General features: G+C 37.5%; 3 protein-coding genes across 13 annotated transcripts in view; 2 read left to right on the top strand and 1 right to left on the bottom strand.

Moving 5' to 3' along the window:
* Positions 1-11,890, top strand: part of aux (cyclin-G-associated kinase) — a 51,644-nt gene extending 39,754 nt beyond the window's left edge. For 2 of the 3 annotated variants that reach the window (XM_086978676.1, XM_022791122.2), the window contains 8 exons: positions 81-172; positions 900-1,063; positions 3,393-3,769; positions 6,145-6,357; positions 7,613-7,787; positions 10,247-10,442; positions 10,790-10,963; positions 11,083-11,890. In XM_086978676.1, coding sequence (XP_086834802.1) covers positions 81-172; positions 900-1,063; positions 3,393-3,769; positions 6,145-6,357; positions 7,613-7,787; positions 10,247-10,442; positions 10,790-10,963; positions 11,083-11,178 — 1,487 coding nt within the window. In that variant the 3' untranslated portion in view covers positions 11,179-11,890. Of the gene's footprint in view, positions 1-80; positions 173-899; positions 1,064-3,392; positions 3,770-6,144; positions 6,358-7,612; positions 7,788-10,246; positions 10,443-10,789; positions 10,964-11,062 lie in introns of all 3 variants that reach the window. The other variant, XM_086978674.1, reaches the window with a different exon arrangement.
* A 282-nt stretch (positions 11,891-12,172) lies between these two features.
* Positions 12,173-14,851, bottom strand: LOC111245593 (tRNA (uracil-5-)-methyltransferase homolog A). Of its 3 annotated transcripts, none has more exons than XM_022794148.2 (2): positions 14,791-14,851; positions 12,173-14,274 (listed from the first exon to the last, which is right to left on the bottom strand). In XM_022794148.2, exon 2 carries the CDS (start codon positions 14,263-14,265, stop codon positions 12,364-12,366), a length of 1,902 nt encoding a protein of 633 aa, XP_022649883.1. In that variant the 5' UTR covers positions 14,266-14,274; positions 14,791-14,851; the 3' UTR covers positions 12,173-12,363. The 3 variants fall into 3 exon arrangements, with proteins under 3 accessions (XP_022649883.1, XP_086834803.1, XP_022649884.1); XM_086978677.1 differs by having other exon boundaries at positions 14,736-14,808; XM_022794149.2 differs by lacking the exon at positions 14,791-14,851 and adding an exon at positions 14,604-14,744.
* A 2,923-nt stretch (positions 14,852-17,774) lies between these two features.
* Positions 17,775-21,252, top strand: part of LOC111245218 (solute carrier family 71 member 1-like) — a 37,536-nt gene continuing 34,058 nt past the window's right edge. For 4 of the 7 annotated variants that reach the window (XM_022793264.2, XM_022793267.2, XM_022793265.2 and 1 more), the window contains exon 1: positions 17,775-19,399. In XM_022793264.2, the coding sequence (XP_022648999.1) occupies positions 19,328-19,399 (72 nt within the window). In that variant the 5' untranslated portion in view covers positions 17,775-19,327. Of the gene's footprint in view, positions 19,400-19,901; positions 20,035-21,252 lie in introns of those variants that run through there. The other 3 variants (XM_086982011.1, XM_022793263.2, XM_086982010.1) reach the window with 2 other exon arrangements.

The following is a 21,252-nucleotide window of genomic DNA, read 5'->3' as shown; positions in this document are numbered from 1 at the left end:
CTTATTCTTTACCAGGCTAAGGCAGATTACATTATCTAACTTTGTTGCTTTTGCCAATGTAATCCATTCATCTTTTTCAGATCAATTCAAATCGAAAAATTCAGCTCCTACACCGTCCCGTCCTCCCCCTCCATCTGCCATTATGAAACCCGCAGCTCCTGCTCCTCCGCCTGTGAGTATTCATTTCGAGACAAATTTATGGTTAGCATTGATAATACAGCCTATGCTATTAAACAAAGATGGAACTTACGAATTCGAGAGAAACTTACGAAACCACCGTATCGCCCGGCGATTGAGTACGTTCCTGAAGTGAACAAATGCTTCGCAATCAAGCAAGCGTTGTGTTTTTCTTGTTCTTGATTGCAGGGGATTGTAAAATTTCAATATTGGAGGGAAAAAGCAATACTCACAATAGCTTAAGAGTTATAAGAAAAAAAATATTTTAAATATCATTGTCATCAAAGGCTTACCGCGTCGAGGCACCTAAACATAGGCAACTTAGATTATTTAGAACCCGACGTTTGCAATACCCAACTGAATAGCCATCTAACTGTCGGTTATAGTTATTGTAACTTTCACTAAGCGAATGATGCTATTGAGTACGTAGAACAACTGATTTTTAGATTTTTGGCTAAACGTGTGTATAAAACGGACATTGCTGCGCATTGTTATCCTTATTTAAAAAGTTATTTTGGTTTTTTCCTTTTAGTTACCTGGATTTTTTATTATTGTACCTGAAAATAAGGTTACATTTTATTTTTATATATCTTTTGAACTTCAAGGGGTTTAATCAGTCCTGCCTTTATAGAGCTCTGTTTCTTGATTTATTAAGGTAAGACCTGTCATGAGCTTGTAACCCACAGCTTACATTTATATGTATGGATCTCAATGCTTTTCAGGGACCTTCACCTCCCCCGCCCCGTCCAGATGCGCCCTTAATAACGACGGACACGGTGGAAAGTTCAGCGGATCTACTGAATCTGGATTGTGGCTCATCAGCCACGTTTGATTCTAGTCAAGCGCCCTCGGCGCAATCCGGCACCATCAGTCATTCAAATAAAAAGTAATGTCCACATATTTACCTATTTTCCTCTATATACATACCTATTATGCATTCCGTTTGTAGTCTAATTATGAATTGCGTAATAGTATCTTTATAATGTTTATGCCCATAGTCTCGTACTCCGTAATCTGTACCTACTGTTTCACTGACGTATAAATTTTTTTAAATCACTACTAAGTTACGTAAACAAGCGTGTTTCTTACATGCACAGTAGCGTTACAATCGAAGATCTACAAAAAGACACATAGGACGTAAAGGTACAGTTTTAATTTACAAGTTAAACATCGGAGTTACTGTGATGGACTCGGCCGACTCCTCTTTTCTCACAGTCTACTGACCAGTGACAACTGTTATCCCTTTTTACACTAACTTTATTTACCTATTGCATACGAATATAACAGTTACAACCGGTCCTAGCAAGGTTGACTCCTTTACAGGAATTTTCTGCAGGTGCCTTAAAGAAGCGCCGTCGATGCCATCTTCCTCTCTTCCTTTCTCCGCTATTCCTGAAGACGTTCTTGATGTTTTACTTAATTTGCTTTGTAGCGGTTGCAAGTAGTCCCCGAGATTTAGATCTTAGAGCAAAGATCGTAGACGGCAATCACAAAGGAATTGCTCGATTTTTTTTCGCATTCTTCAGTCCGCAGCTAAAGTTATTGTATGCCCCAGTAGGGAAAGACTTTGGCATGTTTCTTATTTTCGAATTATATGTATTTTCGAAGTGTGTTAATGTTTACCAAACCGAATACCTAACTTACATCTAAATAGCTGAATACCGGCAGCATAACAGACTTATTATTAACATCATAGTTTGTTTGGCTAACAGTATTTAATTTCCCGGATTTTTCGGTTACTTATAATGTAAGCTCAAACCTGACTGTCCTGGTCACTACAGCGATTCAGAATGACAATGCGGTGCCCGTATTGAGAAGGGTGTCTTTAATTATGACGCATAACATATCCAAGCAGAGTTTTTACCAGGTGCACACACGCTTCATTTCTAACGAACTAGCAAAGGGTTTAGTAAAGCTCAAGGCCTTACAATAGGTCCTTTCAAATAAGCTCTACGGAAACTTGGAAAACGAAAAAGCTGTCCTGTTTTAAAAATGACCAAATGCTTCTTTATTCAAAATCTTTATTAAAAAATTTTTTATTCGATTTATATTTTTTGTTACTTTATCTATACGTCGCGAGCATTAAATATTTTTATACTTCAGTAAACAATTCTATTTGTCCTAACTAAGCTAACTTTCTTGTAACTGAAATATTTTCGGTGGGCTAATGGAGTCTCGGTCTTGAATACAAAAAAAAAAATTATAGTCGCCAGGTGCGTAATTTGTAATTTAGGTTGTATTAAGCGATGACTAAAACATGTCCGTCTTCTATAATGTAAACATTTGAGTATTTAAAGTAGTATCACGACATAATAATTAAGCTGTATTATAATCAGGTTTAAACTTTCCTGAAGTTTTCAGGACTTTTAATATTATATATCAAAAGACAGCGCAATCAGGTATTAAAAGAAGACGAAAACAAAATTAATTCCTTTTTTATTTACTGGTGTCGAGGAGACCAATCTGTAGTTTCAATATTGTATCTATGCGTAGTCCTTGCGGTTTGTGTTTATTTATTTTCTTTATGGTATGGCCGTTTTCTAATGGTGACGTATTATATTACAAAGTTCTTCATTTTCTTTGTTATTCCATTATCATTATTTTATCTAAATCAAATAGATATAATATTTTCAAAAGGTTTTAAAAGAAAATTGGTAATAATAAAAAGAAGAAAAAAGTTCAAAAGTGGTACGTACTAAACGATAACAATGAGTTTTCAATGCTATGCAGCATTTGGCCATTAAAAATCAACAAACTTAGGAAAAACATCACTAAATATGAATCAGGGAGTAAGCTTAGAACTACATATGTGCCTAATATGCGTGGAGCTTTCGGGTCATTCTATAACACCATAACATTCTATAATGCTCTCGAGAACTGTTTATCAAACCTTCCCACTATCTCAGCTTCAAGCATGTCTCTCGTAGCCTTTGCAAGCTATGTGCTCTTAGCTCTCCATCGCTCCTGTTAGAATGTACATAATTAGTTTAATTTCTCGTACAAACCGCATTCCCTTGAATATCCTCCGTGCCTGTAGAACAAACTGTTCTTCTGTGTTCGTATAATTTTTTTTAGTAATATATTTTGTTATTAATCCTCTAGCTGCCACTAGGCTACAATTATCGTTCTATTTTGATTTTGTTCGTATTGTTATCGGTTATTGTTGTTATTGTTGGTGTTGATTTGTCTGTCTGTCTCTCTCCTCCTGTTGACAGCAACTACACTAGCACGAGAAACAGCAGCAACGCACGGACGAACTGTAGCAATGATGGTAGCAACCTTGATTTGCTATCGTCATCGCTCGGGGGGATGGTAGTAGAGTCGTTTTCTGGGGCTGGGCTGGGCAAGGGTGGAGGTGATTGTGGAAGCAGAGGCATAGCTGTCGTAAACAGCACGACGTTATTGTTTGGGGATGTGAGCACGGCGTCAAATGAACTACAACAATCCCAAAGTGTCGAAGACACCGACCCATTCGGTCTTGGAACCTCATCGATCGCAGGTACCTCGTCAGACCCTTTAAATGGGCATTCCTCATCAAATCAACGCGTTATTGAGGATCTGTTTGCAGCGACGACAGAATCGTCCACTACAGGTAAGCTGTTTATTACAACATATCAGAGAGACGTAAAAGCTCTCGGTTAATAGAAAAGGTCAGTTGACCTAGATACGGTTCACTCGTTCGGATAAAAGGTTAACATGGCGTTCTTGTTAGTGCGATCCGAAACGTTGCTCAAGCAGAGGCCGATAATTTTAATACTGCATGTTGTCTACTCAGTTCTCATTGTCATCAACATGAGCTCAATTTTTCAAAGACTGTGAAAAGGCTGACTAGGCTGATCGATGTGCTAGGTGATTCTTAAATTCATTCAGAAAGTTTTTTGCACAAACAACATGGAATTAATTTTCCGGGTTACTAATACAATGCGTTAAATTTGAATATATTTATCAGAGATTGTCTCACTTTGCATAGCGCATTTTTTATTGAACAGTCTACTTGTCAATTAAATTAATGATGAAGGCAAAAATGATAGGTGTTTTTCGTAGTTCTCCACACTAACTGTCCGAAATAATCTAGGTGCTGCAACTACATCCTCGGTGAGAGCTGTTGAAGCAGAATAAAGTGATAACTTAGTCGAAGAATATGGTGGTCATGTGTTGTTTCGATCACGATTCAGTAGACTAAAACATACCAAATGTATCTTTGTAGATTCGGGCAGCTATTTTTTCATAACCCGTTTGACAACACGTTTGATAACGATTAAACAAACGATAGTTGGGATACCGGTTTCGATATTATAGGGGTATCATAGATACCGTAGCTGGTAGTATCCGACGAAGACCTCTTTTAACCCTTTAACAGTGTGATTATTCAGGTGTGCACCTTTTTTATGTTTAAAAATACGGATTCCATTGAGTTATCCTTCAAGAAATGAAAGTATGCGACAATTATATAAACAACCCAAGGATGGCTAATTTGAGATACGAATAAACTTATTCAAACATACAAGCCCAATGGCGGTTTAAAGTGACTAAGAAAAAGCTGGACATTTATGTATGCAAAAGATAAATATATAAATGGCTTCGGAATGGAACCTTGAGGAATTTACGTGTTACTGAATGGTCACTCCAGACTGGTTATCAATATTTACTGTCACAGAACGGTGGATAGTAAAACTCCAAGCAATTGCAAACGTCAGGAGAAAAGTGATAATAATATAGAGATAGCGCCAGATCACAAAATGCCAGACCACAGGATCGCGAACTAAAGAAGCCATGTTATTCGGAAAGAAATGTGTATTCATCTATTACATTAAAAAAATAAGGCCGATATATTAAACGTTAAATTAGGGTAAAATTTATGAAGTTTGAATTAGAAGAGTCAATATTTAGCTGTTTTCAGTTGCTGTATTTCACTGAAAATTAATATTTATTAATAATAATAATTCCGTCGATTTCCTGTTGCATGTTATCTCAACAACTTTATTCTGTACTTCACACAGGTCTGGCCAACTAAGGGGATCACGGCAAACACGTATTTCAATAAACCATTACAACGCAAATTTCATGATCCCCTTTATAGAGTTGCAGCTTCTTCTTGCAGCATTTGCAATTTCTTGCCGGTTAGTAAAAATATGATTTGGCAGAGATCATGTCAGTGTCACAAGTATTTATCTGCCAGATTTTATGCTCAGTGAGTCTAGAAACATTTGCGTGTGCCAAAAGATTGATGATAGGTCGCATTCTATTCGAACCTTTGTGGCGAGTTTAAAGCAACAAAATGCACTCAGGGAAAATTATTATCTGGGAATGAGTGAAGGTATTCCACTACTCTGCTAATACTTGTAATCTGTAATAACTGTGGTGACGTGAATTATCAGTTTTGTCAGTACGATTTTCAATGTGTATGTTCTTACTGGAAGTGCTAGTTTTGTCTGTAAGGTACGAAATAAATTCAACGCTATTCGAGAGAAACGTCGGCTTTCCATTGCGACGTTGATGAACTGTAAACAGTAAAATACGACGTAGGTAGGCAAATATTTCTTCTAAAAAATCAAACTCTGTCTTGTCATCATTAACGTTTGTGTGTTTTCGTATTTGAGCGAATGGTTTTCTAATGCGAATCAGGTAGCACCCATAGTCGAGCCCTGGGTTTCCCGTTTAATTGTGTAAAAAAACAGAGTTTAATTCATGAGGGCTTACTTTACAAACTGTTGCGATTCTGTAAATAAAATATTCATCTAGATCCATTTTTATAAATGGGTGATACGCGAAAGCACCTATTTACGACTGTACAAATAATGCGGCAGGCACAAGTTAGTTAGAGCAATTTCGAAATAATTATAATTCACAAATAACTATAATGGTTTCAAAACATGTTATCACGTGTCAGTGTTAAAAATCGGATCCATTTGTCTTTTTATTCTGGAGGTATGCTGTAATCTTTTAACATTTAACTTTCTATTGCAGTTACAGAAGCTAACGACTCTGCAAGTGGAGACTTATTCGGCCAATGGAATTCGTTCATGAGCGCACCTACGCCACTGGTGGATCTGAAAAATCTGGATACTTCTAGTGTCCTAGGTGTTGCAAAAAATTGTTTCATCAGTGAACTTTCAGCGGAATTAGTAAACGAAAATGGATGTGCTGAGGTATCATTAAACAGGCCCCAATCAAAGCTTAGTAAGTGTCAAAGCACTAACTCTGTGTAATTTGCGCTTCCGTTTTTAATTCTGTTAAATGGTTTGAAAAGTTTCAGTATTAATCATTCGAAATTCCCATTATTGGGACACCGCATAAATAAACACAAATCTATTATATCTTATTATTTATGCTCCGAAAATAATAGCAAATAAGCTTTAAGCCGTTGCAAGGGTAAGCAGCTTTGAAGTCAGAAAAGTTCCTTGTATAACTAAAAGTTTTGTTTTAACGTAACAACGTCGTGCCTTTTTAACTAGATTTGATACACTTCAAGCCAGCGCTTAAGTCGCGTCCAATTAAATAAAAATCCGCTATACCCGATTCGTCGGCAAAAGCGTCTTTAAGTACATAAGTTTAATGGCTGGTTTTTAAGCAAATGAGGACTGCCAAGAAAAGAAACACATGGAAAAAGTCAGCAGAGCTTGAGTTATCGGAGTTGCGATAAAGTTTTTGGGCCTAGTTTTTCTTAATCTTATATTACTTTAAATAACCCCAACTTTTAGTTAACTTCATATGAGTACTGTGAAATAGCCACCAGTACTTTTTGACGAGAATTTACACGACGCTGGAGAATTTCTGAAACATCAAATGTAAAGATTGTTCAAACTATATTACGTTACTAGGTGGGGTTCACAAAAAACATTACGGCTAGGGTGTTCCATTGATTTTGACTAACTTCAGGTCACACAGAAAATGTGGTAGTTTGAATTATGCACCAATAGAGATTACGTTTAAAGATGGTTATGGTTGTCGTAGCCATTTTCCCGGATCAGTTTAGATTTTTGGATCCTTCTAGGTTAAAACTAACGCTTCGCTGTCCTAAAATGTGCAGATATACGCATAGAGTAATAAAAAAAAAACTTGAGTTGCAAAAGCATTTCCAGTTCAATTTATTATGCACTGATATTTATTGAAAATGGTTTAGAATTACTATGAAAAGTTTTAACTGTTGTTCTTCACAAGAGAATTTTAGAGAGCCAATGCTTGAAATTTATGACTTTGCAGCAGTCTAGATTTTAAAGCCCGTTCTAGTATTTTTATTAGAAGCAATATATCTGCGAATTATTTTATATGCATACTTTGCACTTCTTTATTTATATTCCCTGTTGCCTTACACATAAACCAGAGAGTTGCGCTTTGTTAGCTCCCGTCAACGATCCACAAATAACACACAATTCGTATAAATCAAGTTATTTTCTTATTATGTTTAATTTATATACTGGAATTATCCTTTCAGGTACGTTATTTATGGGCTCACGAGACAGTAACACAGGAAATGGCCTGGGCAACGGGATGGGAGCACTCGGAAGAGAAACCTCTACTCTCGGAGGGTCCTTCTCTTTGACTGCAAACAACCAGTGGACACCAAGAAATGCATCAGCGCAAACAACCGGTCAAGCTGCTTCATTGAAGTGAGCCTGTTTTAAATGTGGTATAGCGATCTGCAGGTGTTCGACTGATTCATTAGCACTAACTATTTTGTTTATTTGTAGCCTATTGTTAGAATTACACCTTTGTGTCACGCGATTTCTGGCTGCAAACAGGCAGGGGTCGCTAGCTAGCATTAGATAATACCACGTCACGTTTCGAACCACAACTCTTTAACGAACAAAGTCGTAATGCTCAGAATTAATAATGTAGGCAATTCTATAAAGTCATAACATCCACACATCGGTTTATCATTCCATAGAAGGTGTTTTTAATGTTTTTGGAAGTGAGTAAGAAAAATACTATGTTAACGAAGAACATCTCGCAAACTAATTCCTCACCTTCAAATGAAGAATCAAACAATATGAAAAAACATATTTTGCTTAATAATGAAATTGTGAAAAATTTTAAAAGATCTGATGCTTGCTCAGTAAGGCCCACGTTACGATTGAAATTTGCACGAATGATCGACGTCATGGTGGCTCTTTAAAATTCTTATTTCCATTTTAAAACCTGATTTGTCTACAATACTCCTTCCTCCCCCCGCCAGCTATTGCAAAATTGCAACTTCTTAGATAAAGAACTGTTTTGGTAAACCATTACCTCTGCCTGCCTGAATGTAGCCATTTAGTCATTTTTTTTGAGGTTGCATGATCTTTATTTGTTGCCCATTCTGTAGTTAACTGTCCATGTGCACAGTTAAAAGTAATCGCATCAACCTTTTTTGCCCGATAAAAGTTGACATGAATACACACTTTGGAAGTTGCTTCTGGAAGTTGCCTTTACGAGTGTAATGCTGAACCGTGATGGTACCATTTAATCAACGAATCTATATTGATATGATTTCTCCTGTGTTAATGCAAACGGTTGCTTGAAGCGTTTTTTCGGCCCAAATTTTAATCCGTTGAGACCAAACACGAGACCGTCTATATATCCTATTAGGACGGTTTTGTGAAGAGCCTAACGTCTATGCAACTTCTCGATCTAAGGTCATACTGAAAGGCCACACGCGTCTATTGTTTCATGCGTTTTGATTTAACAGTCTATTAAATGGCACAAATTAACGGCTCTTTTATATATTGATTTATTTCACGGAATTAATATTTATATTTTCTAATATTTCCTCTTGTGTCAGACAGCTTTGCAAGCCCGTAACAGCATGTAAGACCAGGAGCAAGATGCCCCACAACCTGAAACATCAGGTCTTCCCCTATTCCTAGCCAGCACTGATAAGAAAATCCGTTTTGCTATCTTATCTATTGAAACTGCTGTATTGCCTCTGAAGATGGTTCACTACAAGTACTTACTCGACCACAACTGACTTTAAAAGTTAAGCAATAAATCGTTGAGGCAAAGGAGCAAAAACTGCTTAATTTAAGTAACACTTTCCTGAGTTATTTGTTTTTCAAGTAGATGTCATCTGATAAGGCAAATTTCTTCATTTTGCTGTTAAGAAGTACATTTGACTTGTTTCTGTTTGGTGTGCTGTTTAATCTTGACGAGATCACCTATTGATTCAGAATATAAGCTGATGTCGTTCAAAAAATACGTTTACACCAAAAGCAATATAAGAAGTTTGGCATACTTCCAACAAATAGGGAATATTTCTCTTGCCAGTAAAGATGAACTTCTCGGACTGGACCATTTAATACTTTAGCCACATAGCCAGTTTTTCCTTTTTGTTTTTGTTAGAACTCAAGCAATAAGTATCTCCAAATCATCCCAGTAAATACGTTCGACTTTAAAAAAGATAAGTCTGAATCGAGCCACACAACGCTTCCGTCCTTCTCCCCTCCTAAATATAATGGACAAGATTCAATTCAGCTCTTCGGAAATGACCAGAATAGCAGATTTTTCAACAGCTTTATTACTGACTCCTTAAATAGTTTTTCGTACTGTCACTGTACTTGTCCAATAGCTATTTGGACTACTGGAGATTCACCTTTATCTAGTACTCACTCTGCACGACTCATAAGATTATCGTCCATTTCCCTACCACAACATACATTTTGTATCTAACTAAATATAGAAATGCTAACGAAAAAAAGTCCGTACAATGGACTTGCGTATGTAACATAACAGGTGTTCTTATTGCACCAAATGATACTGTCTGGAAATCTACATACATTACCTACTCTATGAATACTTTATTCGTTTCGCTATTTGTTCCAAACTTTACTCTCTAGCTTAATTTTATTTTACTGCATCTTACTAAATCATAGAATATATTCTCTTAATTTTTCAGCTTTTCCTTGTCATTTACACTAGTTTTGTTGAAATTCCTTGGCTGTGAATACTTCCGAAGTTAGAGTAAAAAAGATTTTACGTAATGGATTTGTGAGCAAATTATTGAAGTATGGGTCGAAACTCTGAATCTTTAAATAGAGGGAGAATATGACGAGTTTTTTAGACAGGTGCTTTTTGGTCTATTTTGGTTATGCAGAACACAATCTCCTGCTGATGTGGGAACAAGATTGATAGGTGAGACCATTCGAAAGCCCGTCGGCGAGAATGCTTTTGGCGATCTTCTAGGTACGCAAGGGTTCGTCAATTTTGGGAAGAAAGATATTGGACCGCGTACCATGGCCGAGATGAAACGCGTTGAAATGGCGAAAGAAATTGACCCTGTTCGACTTGTCGTAAGTACCTCAGTAGACATTATGGCAGCACCCCTTGTTGAATAATGGTTTTATGACGCATCCAGTCAAGAAAAGTAGTAAAAGGAGAAGAAGGACAAGAATATCTTTCAGCATTTTATACCTAAATACGAGGTAGTTTTTCATTTTTTTTTCAAACAGTATAAACGTCAGATTACTTATTATTTAGTGCTTTTCAAAGTTGCAATAAATAAGTTCTACTAAACGATAACTCATTGCATTTCAAATAAATACAAAAAAAATAGACGTTTTCAAATCAGTATCGAGTAGCGACAGTAGTAGTGCAATAGTATAACTTTATTTAATTGTGTTTTATTTTATGTTTGTAGATCTACGATTGGACGAAAGGAAAAGAACGGAATATTCGGGCTCTACTGTGCTCGTTGCACTCGGTCGTCTGGTCCGAAGCCCGTTGGGCTGAAATAGGCATGCACGAGTTAGTAGGAGTCAGTGATGTCAAGAAGATGTATCGAAAGGCCTGTCTTGCTGTTCATCCGGACAAGGTATGAAATGTTGATCAACCTTGCATCATTTCTTGCCAAAAACGACTGAGTTGTCTTGAATATATATATCAAATACAGTAAATCAGTACATTGCCATAGGTTATTTTATTTTTCTGCAGCTGGCTGGAACGGATAAGGAAGAGTTAGCAAAGCTAATTTTCATGGAGCTGAACGACGCATGGTCTGAATTTGAGAAGCAGCAAAATCTTGCATAATAACCACTTCCTCTACATTGGCCTAGCATATATCGCTATTCCGGCATACCCCATTTGTAACCAAACATGAAATGCACCACTAAATTGTTAATAATTATGATGAATCACTATTGTTGTTTAATGCATCCTTCTATTTCGCCCGTAAAAAGTATACGTGGCGCTAAAGCAGAGTGTCGTACAGCACAGCCAAGAAATAAACATTGCCCGTGGCTATTATAAACACTGGTTGCCACAGCACAACGGAAGTTCCTGGCAATAATTACAGAACCCATAGGACCCACATGGATATTCACGATCGTCCAGTCGTAAATCATCCAAACCGGTTATACACGAAAATACCACTCAGTGTTCAAAAAAAAGAGCGGAAAACTAATAAATAAAAACGGATAGGTATATTGAGGATTGGTAAAAGAAAAGATGAGTATTAGGATGTACCAGGTTTATCCGGTGAACATCTTTTGTCCACGAATGCATTGCGCAATCGCGGCATCAAACTCACAAATATCGTGTAAGATATCATTAACACTGTATTACTGATTGTTTTAATATATGTTCTTAACATAGATTGCCAGTTTCTCCTTATGTTCTCATTATACTCTCAGTAAACCGGGAGCTGAGAGTATCATATGTGAATAGTACTTAGTGAAGCATAAATGCAAACGGAGTGCAACAACATTATAAACTTTTCTAATAAAGAACGCCTTGGAGTCGACTCGTTGAACTTATTTCGTATTATTATAGTACAATGGCAATTTAGTAGTTTCATCTATTTTATTATTAATTTAGTGAAGGCAAATTAATGTTAAAATAAGTTAGAAATTATTAGTTCATAAATTGAGTCGATATATTTAAAAACATTTCAACTAAAATAGATATATAAGAAAAATGTTCGCGTATTGACAAAAAGTATCTGCATATGGCGGGGTCGGTTGTCAGTGTTTGTTCGTCTGTTAAACATTTAATAATAAATTGAAAAGTCACGTGAAGAATGAAATCGTGTTATTATTCTTTGATATTTTTTATTTCCTAATATATTGATATTTTGTACATAGTAACAGTGTAATGTATATTAATTAATTATATGATACTACCAAAAGCTACTAATATATATCTTTTCGTATGCCAAAGCTGCTACAGTTACGTAACTATGTGACGACATGAACGATTTATATCACCAATCGTAAACTAAAATTCGTCTAAAACGTTGGGTTTTAGTGCCTCGTTAGCTTTTATCAACTCTTCAATCTCAAGCTTGACCAAATCGAGACGCTTCATCGTTATGATAAGCTCGGTATGAGGTGTATGAGGGAACATGTCAACCGGCTGAGCATTTGTAGGTATAAACGGCTCGCCCCGATAGCTGTTACTACTTGCTTTACAAAAATCAAGGATATTTTGCATTGCAGCGTTCGGATTGCATGCAATGTACACAACGCTAGAAATGTTCGGGTTACTACGAAGAAGTTTAACGACCCGGTTGTGTACACCCTGCCGAGGAGGGTCTACTATTGCAATAGTATGTTCCTCGTTGCCTAGTTTACTCAAGGCCAACGACAATACGTCTTCCGCTTTCCCTGTGATGAATTCGGCATTAGTGATACCGTGTCGTGTTGCAACTTTCTTCGCGTTCGTCACTGCCTCCGGAACGATTTCGGCTCCGATAATTCGTTTAGCCCGCGATGCCAGGGATAAACCAATGGAGCCGGTCCCGCAGAATAAATCTAAAACCGTCGTATTTTTGCTAATATTAGCAAGATTTGCCACTCGATCGTAAAGTGTCTCAGCACCTTTTGTGTTCACTTGGAAAAAGCTCGGCGGTGATATCTCAAACGTGAGTCCGAGGAGGTCTTCCTCTATGACTGTATTGCCACCTAAAAGTTCAAAAGGATAATCATTGCCCTTCTTATCAAACAGTTGAAAGTAAAAAGAAGTCACAGTACTTTTAAGCTTAGTTTCATATAGCACCTTAAGCTTTTTTATATCTTCTTGAATTTCTTGTGGTGACAAATTCTGCGGGTGCATAATCAATATCGCCATACACTGGTTCCTCTCCGATGTCCGTACAGTTAATTGCCGCCAGTAGCCTTTCTCTTCCTCTGCATTATATGGCGGCCTAGAATCGCCACAAGCTCGCAGAAATTCTTCAAACAATCGAGCTACTTTCACGGCGAGTGGAGGCACATGTTTCATCGTTTCGGTGACTCCTCCGACTTCAATAGATCCTTTTTTATAGCTTGACATACGAAATCCTACGACTATTGCCCCGTTTCCGTCTCTTCCTGGCGTGAACTCATTTTTGTTTCTATAGTGTTCAGTTCTCGGGCTGCGACAAATCTCACAGATGTTACAAATTGTTTTACGTCCAGTTACCTTTTTTAGCGCTCTAACTGTATCGTTGAAATCCTTATTTTGTTGACGACTCAGATCCACGTCAAGCTTTATAAGAAGTTTTTCAATATATTCTTGCTTCCGGCGAAGCTGTTCCTCGTAATTAAGCGAATGCCAAGGGATGATAATATCAAGCATAGATTTTTTTTTAGGAGACGCATTTCCACACTCCTCAGCAGACCTTTTTTTTGCTTTTTGCACGGGGTCTGCACGAGGTTTAGCCAATCCTGCTTTAAAAATAGTTTGCTTGTATCTGTATCCATCCAAGGCTTTAATCGCGCTGTCTCTCGACTCCTCGTTTCTGAAGGTCACAAAAGCGAATTGAGAACGTGAAATTTTAAACATCTTAATCTTATGGGGTTGAAGACCAAGTCGCTTTGTCAAAACCTTTTTGAAATCGCTAGGTGTCATGAAGAAAGGCAGGTTTCCAACCTCAATCTTGAAGATTTCTGAGGTAAAGTTGTTTCGATGGATGTAGGAATACTCATCAAGCGTTTCTTTTTTATCCGCGCTCTTTATACCTGTCCTGTAGTCGATAGTGACGATATTTTCTTCTGTAGACGTTGAACCGTCTGCTACAATATTGGGTTTCTGGTCAACAGATTGAGGGATAAGCTCGGAAGAACTTGCTCCAGAATCCTGTGTTTCATATCCACTAGCTGACTTGGATACCGCATGATCAGCGGAACTGTCACCCATTGTTTACAACTATAAACAAAGTATGAAACAATACAACTAGCCGTTAGAAGCACTGTTAGCGTTCTGTGCTTTCAGTGGCTCTCATTTGCTGTCGCACAACTTATGGTCCTGTTCATCTAATGTGAATGCTAGAAAGCACGATATTACCAAGTCTAGCTACTGAGGTTTGTCATCCGTCGAATGCGCAAACAAGTGGTTAATTTTTATGTCCTTTACTTTCTTATTTTTAACTTCTTATAGACTAGAACCCGCAGTCTCTGATTCACGCCTTGCCATATATATTAGCACCAAGACAACCTTATAACCTATGCAAGTAAGATACAAGAAGATGGACATACCAAAAGCTCACTGGAATGACCATCTGCTCTCAAAAAAATATACTGCGTATAATTGTTGCGCTACTTTTAAGCGTTCTTTTACACCTCTCACCGCACACATGTTTCTGATTGTATCAGAACATATACACCTACCTTTTTAAAACAAAAATATAAATATGTAGAATTAACATGAAATGCCATAACTTACAGCGCGTGATTTTTTAAAGGCAGCTTTGGCTAAAAATTGCTTACGTGCAAAGGAATGTTTGTAAACAGTGCTACCGAGCACCGCGGGAAATTCAAATACACCTAAACACTAAACTAAAAATACAGATGTGCCATACATCGTAAACAAATATGATTATTATGTGACTTCTTAGTTTCTAATGGCGATTACAACATTTAAAACTATACACTTTTTAAAGAAGCAATCAAGTCGTGTCCAGGGTAAAGAAACTGGGTTAAGTACGTTTGCCATGAAAACGCCTGCTTACAAAAATAAAGGGTTTAAAACTGATCCAAATGCCTATCGTCGAACTCCGATGATGTTTGTATGATCAAAATTTTTTGTTTCTTCAAGAACTTTAATCTTATGTAGACACACCTTGGTTTGTCTAAGTGGTTATATAATAAGAATAGTCGTCTCCCTATGAGTTTGTATAATGACATGCTGTTTTCTGCTCACGGTCAGGCATATGATGCAGTATACCAAATATGTACATCAGTTGCTTAGTGGTAAAAATGTTTTAATTGATTTTGAATTGATAATACCTGAAATAGTAGATAGAAGTTCTCGAGCTGGTTTCTTAAAAAAAAATCTTTTTAACGGAGTGTTTCCAGGTCACAGGGCCACTACTGTTATGTAATATGCAAACTTTTTATTAGCTCAAGGGTATGGATTAAGAAATCGTTGTGTACTCAGCACTCAATTTAATTTAGGTAGTTTCAATAACGACACTGAATAAAAAGCCACATGACGACAAAACAGTATTCATATTTCCTAATATTTCTAAGCAATTAACTTCAGAGAAATATTCTCATTGGGTATACCTTTATTTTTAGTTATAAAATATCGTAATTGTAGGGGATGTGAACGTAATTTAATTAAAACAAGGTCAAGCAGTCGGATGCGCCTGATTCTTATATTTGGCCAAAAATTGCTGATACAGTGTTTGAAACGTTTGTTTTAATACATGTCATTATAATGCATTGATAAATGAGATCTCATCGAGAAATTAGTCTTCCTCTTTTATAAAGATCTGGCCTCTAAAACATACTCTATTTGCTAAGTATTGCATGCTTTGTACAAGTTATTGCTACCCGTCTTCAGAATTGATTACACGCTGACAGAACTGGTTCTATTGTTATGCAAAAATTATAGAACACACAATCGTTATACATTTGAGCTTCTTGAATAATTGTGTGGCCCGCTATTAACAGTAATAATCATATATGGTAAAATAATAGTAAAATACTCTACGTGATCAAAACATTCTGACCACTTTTTTATATGATTTGAATGTAATTGTTAAAATATGCTATTAAATATTCTTTTCCAGATTGTCAATTGTAGAAAATTTCATCTTAGACGTATCACTGTTAACGCGATTCGTGAGTGAAAAAGCAACAATTCCTAGAAAAGTATAGTTAAGCCATCTGTATGTTGTAAGCATAATAGAGATCTGGGTATCTCACTGGAGACTGAACATCGTCTATTTTGCCCAATGCGAGTCCCTTAAGATACCTCTGTTGTGAGAGCTACTCGCGGTCGGATGAAAAAAGGGGTGCAATATCTTTTATTCGAAGTCCAAATAACATGACCACTTCCGTTTGGAGAAATGCCAGGTGGTAAAAAAATGTTATGGTTGTTATATTTCCACAAGCTTTGAGCTTTCCCATCGGATCCTGAAGGGTCAAACATGCATTCCAATCACACACGCCTACAATACACCCGTAAAAACTGAAATACTCATTTAGGTTCAGGACAAAACGGTATTTTCTGACAGTTCTACCGAATAGTGAGTGAGTTGGCCACTTGCTGAGTGTAGGATAGTATAATATAAACGTTAATGATAATCATGTAGTAGCACTGTTGCTATCATAAAACCAATACATTATGGATTGCGCGATATCGCCAATATAATCATTATGCACATATATCAACAAGCTACTTCACCAAATGTCGCTACACATATACGCGGATAATGGCAGGCGACAAGAATTGTTGAACGAAGAAGCTGTCATCTCGCCAGACTCGGTCCGCTCACTTTTATCACCTATTTCTTCAGCAATTTAAATATTCTGAGATTCTCTTGCCAGACCATTGAGATTACTCGAACTATCAGACCCTATGGGCCCGCAGTGACACAGAAAAGTGGTTCCTACGATTTTTAAACGAATTGGAAAATCTATTCTTCGTTTACTGCTGGTACGATCTATAGCTGAGTGTCATCCTACCCCATATTTCGTGTTCCGGCAAATGGCTGGTTGCCGGCACAAAACGAAGTCTGTCTATGCCCGGGTTTGAGAACCCAGACTGCAACGTATCTCTAAGACCACCAGGCAATTATATACCCACTAAGCTATCGCAGGGACGCCTTCCCAACCTACTTTGCCTAAACCTATTACAAATTTATGTAATGATTGGATTATGTATGAAACCTTATCTTTTAATAATCTCGAAATATTTCCAACGTAGGCACCCATAAGACGAGTTGAAGACATGTTGTCAGATAGCTTTCATTATACATCCAAAGCTTTAACATAAATCGCGTAAAGATAAAACCGACCAGGCTTATTAAATTGTGAAAAGCAAACCGCGGCAAAACAGCTGATTTCGTTCAAATTTGAATGTGGCGCCGCGGAAAGTTTCTTTAATTAAAATGCGATTTTCTTTACCGCAACAAATAAGCGATAAGTTCTCACATTTACCTAACACCGGCATTATCTATGCCGATACAGAAATCGTCTGAGGGAGACAACAGTGAGGCATACTTGGGCATGACCCATTTAGAAAAGAAAATGTTTCTCAAGCTTGGCTAGTTGACACGTGGCTCCGTCTATCGGCCTATTGGTGCCAATGAGAACGGGTAGTCTTCATTCTATTTGCGGCTGCGGCGAGCAGCGAACGCCCGTCTATAGGCTCGATTCGTCTGCTTTCTCTCGTTATCGCATACTATACTTCGGGTAGGGTTGTGTGTACTCATAATAAACGCGTTGTAGCTTGATGTTGCCGGTGCTACTGCTGCTGTTGGCCATCGCGAGCGGCGAGCGAGCGAGTGAACCGTCACACTCACAGCGAGGCAGGCAGTTAGATTGCATGCAGTCGCAACAGCAGGAAGGCTGAATCTGTGATGTTTTCTGTCCGCGATTATTAAAAGAGTGGCAGAAACAAGGAAGCAAGTTAAGACTAGTGGTAGACAAAAACAATAGTAGACGCACGCAAGAGGACTTAGTAGCCACAGTGGCAAAAAGATAAATTGCCGTTTATCGTTATTGCTAGTTAACCACCCTAAGTATCACGTAACTCATATGGACAACACATGAACAGACAGGTGCAGAAGGTGTCAATTGTCGTGTTTCCACGACATTTAGCTTTTTTAACAGGACTCGGTTAATGATGTAAATTCTTAATATTTTGTGCTCCGCTAAACTCGAGTAAAATGAATAACTAAGCCAGTTGTAAGGGTAACTGAAGTGCGCTGTGTTTTCAGCTGCGCGTAATAAATCAACAACATTAACTACAAATTTCATTAACTAGATTGCCGTCCAGGGCAGAAGAGAGGCAGCTCTGAAAGTTAATTATCTCGTAACTAGGCAACAAATCGATCACTTATTTTATGGTAATTAGTCCTATTATTGGACCTTTTTGTGATTTCTGCTTATTTTTCTATTCGCGTTGGTAATTGTGAATCTAAATAAATAAAAAAAAAAAAGATGAGAGGATACGAAAGAAAATTGGACAGTTAATCTTGGAGCTTTAGTACTAGCTGGCCTAGTGGAAGTCTCAGCTAGTAGAAGCATTACTTGATGAATTTGCCACAGTTATAGAGAGAGTGTACCTAATGTGACGTACGCATGCCGCAGGCGCTATACAAGTCGGTGGTGATGCGGACCTAGGTATCTACGAACGGCAGTTTAGCATTGCATTCCAACTTGTATTAAATCTTCTGTGTGATCCATGTATAAAGTACCACCAGTATAATGGTGCTTGTGCGATAAGAGAGAACTGTTAGCTAGTCTCAGCAGCAAAGGCCGATGACCGTAGCAAGTGATCCTTAATGCGGCAGGACAGTGTATCTCATGGCAATGCATTGCATGCTGTAGTGAAGTTAATTATAGCAATCAGAAATTGAGGCTGTAGCACGGCCTCGGGATCGTATTGCACTTTTGAATCCTATGACGACACGAAATTTCTAACTGGTGTAAATCCGCGGTTTGTGCGCCCGTGTGTCTACCGAGTGTGTAGTGTGAAGCGCGGGTACTGTATGACGAAGACGTCGACATCATCGTGGTTGTGCTTTTTAATTTATTCATGTTGTTGACGCGGTCATCATCTCAGTCATTACGAATACTCACCTCGTCATCATCATCAGCAGCAGCAGCCACCGCGGCTTTGGGTTGCCTGCAACGTTTGTTCTTGTTACTGTCGTTATTGTTGTTTTTGGTGGGGTGCACCAACATTTTGTCGGTGCCGCTCTTGTTATCACGGGCTACTAAGATTGGGACATTAAGCGAATGAAGTGATGATTGTGGATGGTTTGGCTGAGGACGAGGAAGACATGAAAGGCCGCAAAGGAGGATATGACAGTTTCATGGTAAGCAATGTTGTACCAATCCCAGGTCGAAAAGCAAAACGTGTAGCCTACATCGTCTACGCGAGCATACGTCATGCAATTGAGCAGTGCAGATAATTTTGATACCGTCAAAGTCTGCTGATTGTTAAAGACCGAAGTGCACTCTGGTTTGCAAAAAAGGTTGAATATGTTATTATCTAGAAAGCTGGTTTGTGCAACAATTATGTCGACAATCGTCGGAAGTCAACGAAACGTTTGAATGAGAAAGTTCATAGTAAAAGAGATTCACACGACTAATGCTGATCAGGTTTATTGGACACGTAATCGATTTTCTGAAAAAGATATTTTGCTCATTTAAAACAAGAGATTGCTAGCTATATTCAGGAGTTAATAAAACATTTTTGTGCAGCTTGCCAAGATACGAACTTTGTGTGACATTGGGTTAGCTAATATATATGCAAAACGAGCTGATACGAAAATTACATCGCTTCAATATTAACCGAAAACCTCATCATAATTATAGATTCAGCCTGATGTGATTTAATTTACTGAAGTAGCGTGTGGAACAAAGCCTAGTGGTGCCGAATGCAGTCTCTAATTCGAAATCAACCGCTTTACGAAGCTAGTGGCAGGTACTTATTAACGGCGCAAAACAGGTTCGTGCTAGAAACACAATGTTATATATAGGTGCAAAAAATTCATCCCATATAGGCTCCAAAGTGGTTACATTTGTTAAGTCAACGTAACGTCATATTATATTTTAAAAAAAGATATGGTACCACCATTGGTTTCATCGTCAGTGCTATATCGGCATGACCTTTGTTGGTGGATTAAATTTTAGCTGCCGTGTATAAATTTTTAGGTTATTAGTAGATTTTTTACAACCTCAGTTTTTGGAGATCAGAAATAAAATTCCGCAAGAGTAAGACCCCCTGTAAAATGGGGGTCTTCTTTTTGTGGAATAAAAAAAAAAAGAAATAAATATCAGCTTTTCTACCTCGCCCATTTCCGTGGGAGTTGGTTGTTACTGCTGCTGCTCGAAAATGTTTATTAATTGCTGTTAGGATACTAAAACATTTTGTTTGCAAAAAGTTTCCTTCGTGCTTATCTAGATTTATGTCGGTACCATATTATCCAGTATGTATTATTATGCATGCATGCATCATATCTGCTTTGAATTGAGAATATCTTTATGAAAAACTAGAACTGCAAAAATGTGTGCACGAAGTTGAGACAAGGTTTGGCCCGGCTGTTTATTCACTAGAATTATTGGCATCGAAAGACAAGTTTGAGGCTAATAAATTGAAAATTTCGCTTGAAATTGGTATGTGATAACTCATAAACGTATTAAGTGTTTAGTGAAAACTATTAGTGAAAAACTTAAAATTACAACTGAGCACATTTTAGATATATAGAAATTTGATGAATGTCTCTATCAAAGCCGACTATTTACGACTGTAGGTTATGCAAGTAAACACCCAATAATTGGGTTCCTTTCTTGAAAAAAAAAGCCATAAGGGCATTCACTATAAATTGGTGAAAACATTAGGTAAAGAGGCCTTCAGCGAGGCAGTAGTTCGCCACTAATGCAACCGAAGCGGAAAGACGACATAGCAGCTGACTACACTTTAGGACCTAATTGGAAAAATGAGCAGTTGTGATCGCGAAATCTTTTGAATAAAAAACAACATGTACAATAAGCTCTGTGTTAGTTCAACATGAAATTTTTGAAAACACGTATTATGAATTTGTAACGAAAACTCGAAAAGTAAAGAAAAAAAGCAAAGACTGGATTTTTTACAAACTGAATCCAAAAAAATTGTATATAGATGTGACGTATTTTAGAAACAATTTGCGCAGATATTTTCAGCTAT

Source organism: Varroa destructor, unplaced genomic scaffold (genome assembly GCF_002443255.2).
Source record: "Varroa destructor unplaced genomic scaffold, Vdes_3.0 BEIS01000002.1, whole genome shotgun sequence".
In the NCBI taxonomy this organism is placed as follows: domain Eukaryota; kingdom Metazoa; phylum Arthropoda; class Arachnida; order Mesostigmata; family Varroidae; genus Varroa; species Varroa destructor.
The sequence above is the reverse complement of the archived record's forward strand: the minus strand, read 5'-3'. Positions and strand labels throughout refer to the sequence as shown.

What these genes read in the sequence shown, in the direction of transcription:
- LOC111245593 (XM_022794148.2), bottom strand. Translation starts at nt 14,265, where the DNA reads ATGGGTGACAGTTCCGCTGATCATGCGGTATCCAAGTCAGCTAGTGGA.